The following is an 11,120-nucleotide window of genomic DNA, read 5'->3' as shown; positions in this document are numbered from 1 at the left end:
TGTCAAAATTGGTATGGCTTTAAATATCTCTAACTTTGTTGGTTTTGATACATAGATTATTGATTCGGGTGCGTCTGATCATATGACTTATGACAGATCTTATTTTATCATATTGTCTCCTCCACCAGTATCCTATGTTACTAATGCTAATGGAGAGGCATTTCCCGTATTAGGAGAAGGGTCCGTTCATATTACTCCCACAATAGAGCTTCACAATGTGCTCTATGTACCTGCTTTATCTCATCATTTGATATCTGTTCCCCAATTGAACGCTGACGCTAAGTGCTCTGTGACATTTTTTCCTATGTATGTGATATTTCAGGATCTTCTCACCGGAGAGTTAATTGGTCGGGGGTATTTGAGGGGTCGGTTGTTTCATCTGGATCAGACATATGAAGGGAGAAACCAGGGGCACAGTCTCGGACCGCTTTAGTCTCCACTTCTGACAAGTTAAGTGAAATTTTGTTATAGCATCGTCGCTTAGGGCATCCATCTTTTACTGTTATGAAAAAATCTATGCCATCTTTATTCATTAGTGTGGATGAGTCACTTTTACATTGTGAAACATGTGTTTTGGGCAAGAGTCATCGATCTACTTATTCCCCTAGTACTTCTAATAAACATACTCTTCATTTCGAATTAATTCATTCTGATGTTTAGGGACATTCCAAAGAGTCTACTGTGTCAGGGATGCGGTATTATGTGTCATTTATTAATGATTGCACCAGTCTTTCATGGATTGTTCTCCTCAAAACTAAAGAGGAGGTTTTCCCCGCTTTTCAAGCCTTCTATACCACTGTCCAAACCCAATATAATGCCACCATTAGAATTATTCGTTCTGATAATAGGGGGGAATATGTGAATCATGTCTTTCATAAATTTCTTAATAGGCACGGAATTGTTCATCAAACAACGTGTCCTTATACACCCGAGCAGAATGGCGTTTCAGAAAGGAAAAATCGTCACTTACTTGAAATGGCTCGGTGTATTCTTTTTAGTGCCCATATGCCTAAATACCTTTGGGGTGATGCTGTTATCACTTCCGCCCACCTCATTAATCGTCTTCCCTCTCGTGTTCTTCAGGGAAAAATTCCATATGAGGTGCTTGCATCTCATGTCTCCTTACCCTCTTTTCATAATCTTCCTGCCCGTGTTTTCGGTTGTGTTGCTTTTGTCCATCTTCCAAAACACCAGAGATCTAAGTTGGATGCCCGGGCCGTTAAATGTATGTTTTTTGGGTATGGTGGACATCAGAAAGGATACCGGTGCTATCATCCGCCTACCGGAAAGTACTATGTCACTATGGATGTTACTTTCTTTGAAGACATGAGTTATTTTCCCTCTTCCGATACTATTCTTCAGGGGGAAAATTCATATTTTGAAGAGATGTATCTTGGAGAGGGGGAGACAAGAAAGCCAGAAGATATGGTGACAGGATCAATTGAGATCACCAATGTGTCCGCTATACAAGCACCACCGGGTGATTCCGGTATAGTCACTCCAGAGATTCAAGTGCTAGAAGATGACCACACAACTGCCCCCCATGTCTCTCGTACTACTGTTTCTACACCTGACCAATTAACTCCTGGTACGGAAGATCACTCCTCTGAGGTTAGTCATTCTATTGAGACTAATACTAGTGAGGCTAATAGGAGACAATATGTCCTGCCAGATATGTCTACTCGGGGTCAGCCAACAAAGAAATATGAACCTACCCTTCAGGCTAAAACTAAGTACCATGTGACAAATTTTATGTCTACCAAAAGATTGTCTAAGTCATATGAAACATTTGTGAATCAAATATCTACTGTATCAGTACCTAACAAAGTGCAGGATGCATTGAGAGACCCCAAATGGATGAAAGCAATGGAGGAAGAGATGGAAGCATTACAAAAGAACAATACTTGGGAGCTTGTATCTCCACCACATGGCAAGAAGACTGGGATGTCGTTGGGTGTTTACAGTGAAACATAATCCAGATGGGTCAGTGAGCCGGTATAAAGCACGCCTAGTAGCAAAAGGGTTCACCCAGACATATGGCATATACTATGATGAGACATTTGCGCCTGTTGCAAAAATAAAAACTATTCGGGTATTGCTCTCTCGTGCTGCTAATTTAAACTGGCCACTTAGACAGTTTGATGTTAAAATTACATTCCTTCATGGAGAACTTATAGAAGAAGTGTATATGGATCTTCCGCCAGGATATGCGGCCGCTTCTCCAAGTAACTTTGTATGTAGATTGAGAAAATTTTTGTATGGTCTTAAACAGTCACCTCGTGCTTGGTTTGGAAGATTCTCACAATTCATGAGGAGAATTGGCTACAAACAGAGTAATTCAGACCACACATTATTTCTCAGACATCAACAAGGAAAAGTAACAGCTCTAATTATATATGTTAATGATATGGTAGTTACTGGGAACGATACTGTTGAGGTGGATAGATTACAAAAACAGCTAGCCACAGAGTTTGAGATGAAAGACCTAGGTACACTCAAGTACTTCTTGGGTATTGAGGTAGCCCGGGGAAGTGATGGTATCTATCTGTATCAGAGGAAGTACATCCTTGACCTACTAACAGAGACCGGTATGCTGGATTACACTCCCATTGATATTCCTATTGAGCAAAACCATCGGTTAGCAGAGTACCCAGATCAAGTGCCCACCGACAAAACTCGTTACCAGAGACTAGTTGGACGCTTGATTTATTTGTCACATACCAGACCAGATGTTGCCTATGCAGTGAGTGTAGTAAGTCAGTTCATGTATAATCCAAGTATGGATCACATGGATGCGGTTGTGAGGATTTTGAGGTACTTGAAGTCAGCTCCAGGGAGAGGAGTAATGTTTTCAAATCACAACAATATCCTTGAGATTTGTGGCTTCACAGATGCAGACTGGGCTGGAAATATTACAGATCGAAGGTCCACATCAGGATACTTTACATTTGTTGGGGGTAATCTTGTTACATGAAAGAGTAAGAAACAAAAAGTGGTAGCTCGATCTAGTGCTGAAGCAGAATACAAAGGTATGGCTCATGGAGTGTGTGAATTATTATGGCTTAGAAATTTGCTACAAGATTTGGGTATTAAGCCTAAGTGTACTATGCAGATGTATTGTGACAACAAGGCAGCTATTGATATTTCCCAGAATCCTGTGCAACATGATCGTACAAAACACGTGGAAGTTGATCGTCACTTTATAAAGGAGAAACTAGACGCAAAAATCATCAGTTTTCCTTTTGTTCCTACAGAAGAGCAACTTGCAGATATGCTCACAAAATGAGTGTCTAAAAAGGTCTTTTATGATTCATTTAGCAAGTTGGGCATGGTTGATATGTATGCACTAACTTGAGGGGGAGTGTTGGCGTGAATCAAGGCCTGTGATTCACGGAGTGAATCACAGAGGAATTTAAGGAAGATAGTGGAGGAATTTAGGGAAGATAGTTGCTTTTTTGATTATATATAGGATATCATGTATAGATCGATTGATGTAGTAGTGTAATTCAAGTTGTGTAAAACACTTTTCCTCTCGAGCTGCGAGCACAACTCTACCACAAAACTAGTTACTAGTGGCAGCAGCTAGCATGGTAAAGCAGTAAAACTCACTAAACAGACTTCTATTTTTTTCCTTCTTGTATATTACAAGTATGATAACAAAGCAGCAATATAGTATCCTATCCCGTTTTACAAAAACTCATTAGACTACGCGAAAGGAGTCTGATATCTTCTTCAAATCTTTGTAATGCCTCTTCCATTGAAGACCTACAAGATCCAAAGCAGTTTAGTTACTGTCTTAAGTCATGGTATCAAGTTGTCGTTTGTTTCATACTAAAGCATGTCAAGGGAGATAGCATGCTTACCACTCCCAGTTACACTAAACAAGTACAGGCGATTCCCTGCTGCAGTTGCTGTGATCAGAACATGAGGTGGCTCCAATTCATACTGGTAATATGTTCTTCCAGCATCTTGAACGACATTGATGCTCATAACCTTCCCTTCCACATTCTCTCCGATAACTTCGGGACCAAATGCATTGATCACCGTCTCTGGACGGCCAATTTTTTCAATTGTTGCATCTCCATCAAAATCTGTGCACAACAACCAAAGTTAAGCTACCAATGTCTATTGCTCGGCTCAAGTAGTACAATGGCGCATGCATCACATTGTATCAAAACTCACTATCTGCAAATCTCAGAACAGGAGCAACAATGACCGACAGGCGACCCTCCTTGGCGCTACCAAATCTCAGGTCGATCTCTGTACCACCAAGATCAGCTATTGATACTGGAACCTGTTCCATGGTAAAATATACATGTATGAAAAATGGGGGCAGTATCCATACATTAATATTTAAATGCGTGACAAGGAAAACTAGTGTCTTAGAATCTTTCTCTGGCTTAGCAATGAACTGTTATATACAAGTAACAAGTCTGGTTTTGACATGAATGGTGGATTAAATTATCACCTCTTCCCAATCTTGAGGAACAGAGAAGAGATAAGGGATGATAGGGCTCCAACCAACACCGTGACCTCCGGACTTCTCATCTGGTCTGCGGTATGTCCTCCAACCTGTCTATGCATACAGTTAGCTAATGAAGCGGACCATATAGGCATATATCAAAAGCAAGTCTAATTTAAAAGATTCCAGTTCTTTCAGTGCATTGAGTTCAATATATGCAAGGATTGAAGGATGCCAACCTTGTTCATCTGGTTCAGACAGACCAGGAATCCTTCCTGCTAGAAGACCTTGTTTTATCACAGCCAAGCCATCTCCCGGAAAACCCAACACCGCAGAGGAAACCAAAGATACTCCAGACAGCACCACTGATCTTCTCTTCAAGATTCCAGAGACTTTCTCAGCTTCTCCATTGAGCATACCATTTTCTCTGGAACCGGCTTCAGACTTTGTGCTACAAGCTCCATGCTCGAGTGAAGATTGAACAAGCAAATTGTAGGAGGGGATTGCTTTTGGCTGATAAGTCCAGGCAAAGCTGCAACTGGTAAACAAGGCTGTTCTCATCTCCTCTACCACCTTAGGAAGTAGAACAGAAATGAGAATTTCTGTGACTCTTCACAGAGAACTCAACAGCAGAAGCTGATGTTTTAGTTGTTCCGAGTAATTTGGGAACAAGAAGGAAGTGTTCGTGAAGCAATGCTGTAGGAGTTTGAGGTTCTCAAAGCTTTTCCAGCATTTGTGGTGGAGAATTTATTTTTTTTTCAAAATTTTTCATTGCTTTAAAACTGAACACGTGGCATTTCATTGTGGATTGTGATAGCTCCGTGGTCAAGTTGACTAGAGAAAAACAAGTCATTTTCCAAAGGCAATGTATAAAACTGTAAATCATGTAATTACCACAAATACAAAATACCCATAAGATGAGTCTGATAACAAAGGATGAAGCATCTAACAAATTAGGCACACCAACAAAATTTCATTATGTTTTAAATATATTTTGCAATATTATTTTCGGATGTTGTTCTACAATTACAACATGGGATCACTGGGATACCTCACTAAGGATAAAAAAAATGAATAAACAATATACAACAAAAATTAACGTTGTTGAAAAAGAAAATGATGAAGGCACTAGTGTTGCGTACTCAAGGCAAAGGCATTGGAGGCCTCCAATCAGAGAACTTGACTAAGTTTCTATTTACAATAGATCCATCATGCAGCCAGAATGTTTCCGTTGATTGGTGAAACAACCTGACTTTTCTCTGAAGTTCCCACAAAATTGCACGCATTGCAGAACATGATGCCGATTCTGAAGCATAGGCAAATAAACATCTCACTTGTCTGCCGCGGCTTATCATTCCCTCTATTATTTCATCTGTGGGAAAGAAAAGGTCATAAACCAATACACGAAACAATACGTTTATATGCTGGAGTATACCGTAACCAAAGAAAGATGTGAGTGGAATCATGCATCTCACCTGGTATTGACTCTAGGTACTGCAAAAGCTCAGGTCCTATTCGACTCGATGGCCATTTAATCGATATCTGGGAGTAATCAACAACATTCTGGAAAGGAAGTTCTACTTCATCCGATAATATCACTGGGACACATTCCTGTAATAGAACCACAAAAATTACTACAGGACTGGAAATAATATATGCATATTATACATTATCCAAAACAACATCTAAATATGTATATAATACAATTCTACATAGGCTGACTGAGAGAGAGAGAGAGAGAGAGAGAGAGAGAGACCACAAAGAAAGACTCATAAAACCGAAGAGTCCAAGATGACTCTCCACGTGGAGCAAGGCAGAACTTGGCGTTGCGCAGGTGTTCAAAATAATCTATCTTTCCCAATTTATCAGGGCCACTGAACTTCAACTCTGGACATTCCAACTGTTCAAAACATCAATACAAGAATTAGAGATATTCCAAATTCATGAATTTTTAATACTAAACGAATCAGATGAAACCAAAAGAGATATAGCACAGTATAATTTAAAACAAAATGTAAATTAAAGCTTATACTTGTAAAAGATATAGCACAATAATTTAAAACAAACAGGAATCCTAGTTCATAAAACAGTACCTGTACTTGTAAAATTAGCAACGTAAAAAAGAACCAGTTCTTTACCAAAATGCAAGTGTTGTGCTTAAATTACAGCTTGACTTCGTATAATTAAAAAATCCAAGCTCCAAGTGGATTGAAGAATGAATGAGAATGAAATTGAAGGTCCTATTTTTCCCTCTGCAGTATTTGATATTCCAGCATAAAATTTTCAAAAATTACAAAGCAAATGTTGGTACTTATAAATCCCAACTAATTAGGTGCATCAAGGATGCTCCTTAGCTTTGGTGCACATAGTTTTCAATACAAAGCCCTCTTTTGTTTTTCCACGGTATACATCCAATGTGAAGAAAACATCATAAAAGTCTTAAACTTTACAATTTAACTGAACTCCATGATAAAGCTAGAATGTATATGAACATAATAAATTCCACAAATGAGATAATCACTTTAAGTCACGTGACATGTTACAAGAAAATAAAGTATACCTTATCTGCATACTTCTTAGAAAGCTCTATCAACTTGAGGCGACCAGCCTTTCCTTGTGCACGACCTAAATAGTTTGCAAGATACTTCCGCTTCGATAGTGGCAAAGGGTGGACAAGGTTGGCACCATTTGTAGTCATCCCATCATCAACATTCCCAGGAATGATAATATCTTTCCACGTATTAAACGCACTTGTATCTTTCTTATCAGTCCGATCACCCTGCACTAACATACGAATTCACTACGTTTATGCACTATACCCTATAAACAATCATTTGTACGAAACTTACATTTTACGCCCAAACTTGTTAAAATCTCCATATGAATGCCACTACCACTCTAGATGCAAAGTGAAAAAACTCTGTCCTAAAAACTTTTAAACAATAAACAAAGAACCTGTATGATCCAATAAATAAAATTAAGAAGGCTAAATAGTATGAAGGGAGGCAGGAAGAGAGGGGTTTTCTCAGTAGTCTATTTTTGTTATTGTCATATTCTCAGTAGTCTGTTTTTGTTATTGTCATTCAACTCGTGGTTCAAATATATGATCTAGAATGACAATCAGGTAACAAAACATAGAAGAAATATAACTGGAGAACATTTACGTATCTATAAATGGTAAAGTGTATCTATAAAATGTCGACAACCTCTATTAATTATCTCTCAAGTTCGTTCTAGCTACAGTGTTTTCTCTTTCCTCAATTTTCATCGGGTACATTAGTCCTGCTGCTCCCCAAAATTTTGAAATATGCTATTTTACTTCATAAATTTCTCTTACCTAGCTCTTCTTCTTTTTTTGGTTAAATCTTACCTAGCTCTATTTTGTCATATACTTTGTATCAGAGATGTAATGGTAATGTCTTGACTCACATTGTGAATATTATTTTACTTCCCATTCCAGCAACCCTTGATTTAAAGTGATCCAGGTAAACAATTTGGTGGTAAAAAACTTTAATATTATCTTAGATTATTCTTGTAAACTACAGAGTATCTATGTAAACGGTAGACCAGTGCATTTTTCAAATTCATAAATCACAGGAGCATAAAAAGAAACATGCTGGAATAAGTAAATACCTCGGGGGTAAGAATAATGGAGCGATTTATGAATTTTGCCCATGACCTAAATAAATGCGCACCAGCTCCACTGCATAAAAAAGCATGAAAGTGAGCAACAATAATGAAAAAAGTTTGGCAAAAGCTAGGAAAAAGCATACTTCATGGAAATCAAATATACCTTGGAAATACAAAAATATGGTCACGACCACCAGATCGCCTGAAATATGGCATTTGACTCAACACCTGTATATATTGAACAAGTGAGCATAACATTCAACTCCTGTTTTGCTTATGAAGCGATAACACTGGAGCAGGGCATGAACAAAACACACCCAAGAATGACAGTTCAAATAAAACCACAAAGAATGTACCTTCACATAAGTCTGGTTAATCTCTTTATCATTAAGACCACCCAGCATTCTCACACATTTTGTATACGTCGGCACAAAAAACAGGTCCGCCTCCTCTTTCTTCCTCGTCCGGAAACTCGATTCTTGCAGTAGCTTGTGTATTTTCACCTAAAAACCATAATCAACCAGATCAATCCCCATGAATAAAATGTCTACCGTCCATTTCAACACATCATTTGTTATCTCCATCTTACACCTTCCTCATCGAAAAATCAGACACAAATCTCGCTAGAAATTGTAACAATTTCAAGCAAAAAGCAATAAGTACAGACTTCGTATACCGAGATTTTGCATAGAAAACCTCCATAAATGAGTTCTATATCCTCACAATTATCAGTAATTAAACTTCAATTTTACCAATGTACTTAAAATCAAGAGTAACTAAATCAAAATTGACGTCTTCTATTACAATTAATCAAAAACACCAACACTGTAACAAACTAAACCAACCGGAATCGAATAAATTTACCTGAGTGCCCCACTGGCCTTTCAAGCAAGAGCTGGATGCAATGGCGCCATCTCTGCCGTACATCAAGGCCTTGAGGGCGTCGATCTCGCGCTCATCGTAGACGTAAATCTTGAGGTCGACGACGGCGCCGTACCCGCGGTTAGGCCAGAGGAGGTCACCGCCGGTGGTGACGCGGACGGAGGAGTGATGTGAAGTGGTGGAGGCGACGGGATCGGCGGAGGAGCAGGGGAGAGAGGAGCGGTCGAGGAGCTTGGTGAAGAAGACGGTGGTGGCGACGAGGAGGAGGGCTCCGATCTGGTGCTTGCGGGTGCATAGAGGCTGTTGAGCGCTAAATGATCTGGCTTTGCTGTTTGTGCTTCCCAGCATGACTCAAGAGAGTTTCAGGAATGCCGGAACTAGAGAAGCCAAGCGATACAAACAGAAAGGAACATATTTTGTAATACAAGGGGGCAGTGCAGGGGCATAATTGTAAGCGAAATAAGTAACACACTTTGACATAATGTGAAAAGATCCAGATCAAAAGGAACAATAATCCAACCTAAGGGGGTTGGTCTAGTGGAAACGGCGGCTACTAGTGGGACGGAACCTGTAAACATTTCACTCGTGATTGACTACGATGAGACCATGGTTCGAGCTCTATTTTGTGAAAAACATAACTGGGTGAATTGTCATATCTAAATTGCTCCCGATCTCGGAATGATATCTTACTTGGCCACTATTTTTTTATTTTTCTTTACTAAAAAAAATAACTATGAGAGGTTGTTAAGAATTATTGTGTTTTTGTGTGTTTAGTCAGAACAATTATATCTAAATCATAGAGAAAAAGTAAAGTATATTCACAACATACTTCACTGGATTGAATATGTTTCTATCATCTTGTACTGTACATGAAGTATCCCTTGTAATCTTCTCTATCGGGGGTTGGTGGTTTGGGTCTTTGTGTCAAGGCGACACAAGTAAGAGCTAGATGGTGACAGCGAGGTGTAAATTGTGGCAACGATGGACGCGGAGTTGTCGCGCATAGTCAGGGTTGATCTAGGTTTTTTGGGTGAGAATTCTGAAAATTCTTGCATCCATCCCGTGAATATTCAACTTCTATTAAAATTGATGATGTGACATAACATGAGTCACAATTTAAATTAAATATTAACTGACACTTGCCTTTAACAAATATAAGGTGAACTTCCACTGGGTGGATGGAAGAACCTCCGTGAGAATTCAAGTGAATTTAAATTCCTTGTTTGTCAATTGGGTGGGTTGACTTGGCTGCTAGACTTGGTGTTAACGAGCTTGGCCGGGGCCGATTTTGGGAATTTTGATGCCCAAGGCGAAACAAAATTTGGTGTCCTTGTAAACTACATACAATTAATGTTTATTCAACCTCAATACAAGTATTTAAATATCGAAACAACATCAAGCAGGACGCTAAATTTTAATTTTGTGTCGCGCATCAACATTTCTAATGTATTTTTCAATTACCTTGTATTAACTTACTGTAAAATACCAAAATATGCATCATATGTACATATATTTTATAATTAAGGAGAAAAAAACAGAAGATATTTTGTGAGATTAATCATTTGAACAAATTGACTGATTGATTCACCATTAAAACATGAATTTTAAAAAGAAAAATGTATTTACTTTAGATTTTGGATAATAGAGAGTTAGAGACAAGAGTCTCATAAAACTTATTTGTTAATGCTATAAAGTAACATGATTTTTTTAACTATGTATGAAGAAAACTTAAAGAAATTTAATATATGAGTATTAAGTTTGAACGTGGATTAAGCTGTGGAAGAGTCGAGAAGACCTAAAATTAATAAAGGAGTTGATAACTCCCCTTAATTATCTTCCATAAATAATTAAGATTAAAATTAAGATTATCATTACCAAAAGATTATCATCCCATGTATAAACATTGTGCCCCCCTTAATTTTGTGCCATGTGCGGTCGCCCTGCTCGCACTGCCCCAGGGCCGGGCCTAAGCTTGGGCATGCATTGGCCTTCTTGTGGCCTTCTTGGTACCTTTAAACCCTAATTGCTCAAGTTGAAGAATCACTACTTGTGTAATTTAAACTCAATGATCATGCAATTGTAATTATTAGCGGTCATACTTGAAAAGAGAACCCTAGCATGCATTCTAAAATAATTTAAACAAATA

The 11,120-nt window shown here is 38.5% G+C and overlaps 2 protein-coding genes across 2 annotated transcripts; both read right to left on the bottom strand.

The window, feature by feature from the left end:
* Positions 1 to 3,535: 3,535 nt before the first annotated feature.
* LOC126805508 (psbP domain-containing protein 4, chloroplastic) lies at positions 3,536 to 5,152 on the bottom strand. The gene is made up of 5 exons (XM_050532283.1): positions 4,702 to 5,152; positions 4,469 to 4,572; positions 4,183 to 4,294; positions 3,864 to 4,091; positions 3,536 to 3,765 (listed from the first exon to the last, which is right to left on the bottom strand). The coding sequence occupies exons 1-5, from the start codon at positions 5,021 to 5,023 to the stop codon at positions 3,701 to 3,703; spliced, it is 831 nt and encodes a 276-aa protein (XP_050388240.1). The 5' UTR covers positions 5,024 to 5,152; the 3' UTR covers positions 3,536 to 3,700.
* Positions 5,153 to 5,405: 253 nt separating this feature from the next.
* LOC126805507 (probable glucuronosyltransferase Os03g0107900) lies at positions 5,406 to 9,341 on the bottom strand. The gene is made up of 8 exons (XM_050532282.1): positions 8,957 to 9,341; positions 8,449 to 8,595; positions 8,256 to 8,320; positions 8,096 to 8,165; positions 7,023 to 7,241; positions 6,219 to 6,362; positions 5,938 to 6,073; positions 5,406 to 5,834 (listed from the first exon to the last, which is right to left on the bottom strand). The coding sequence occupies exons 1-8, from the start codon at positions 9,320 to 9,322 to the stop codon at positions 5,605 to 5,607; spliced, it is 1,377 nt and encodes a 458-aa protein (XP_050388239.1). The 5' UTR covers positions 9,323 to 9,341; the 3' UTR covers positions 5,406 to 5,604.
* Between the last annotated feature and the right edge of the window lie 1,779 nt (positions 9,342 to 11,120).

The sequence above is a fragment of the Argentina anserina genome, chromosome 2 (assembly GCF_933775445.1).
Source record: "Argentina anserina chromosome 2, drPotAnse1.1, whole genome shotgun sequence".
Lineage (NCBI taxonomy): Eukaryota > Viridiplantae > Streptophyta > Magnoliopsida > Rosales > Rosaceae > Argentina > Argentina anserina.
Note: the sequence above shows the minus strand (reverse complement) of the source record. Positions and strands in the feature narration are given on the sequence as shown.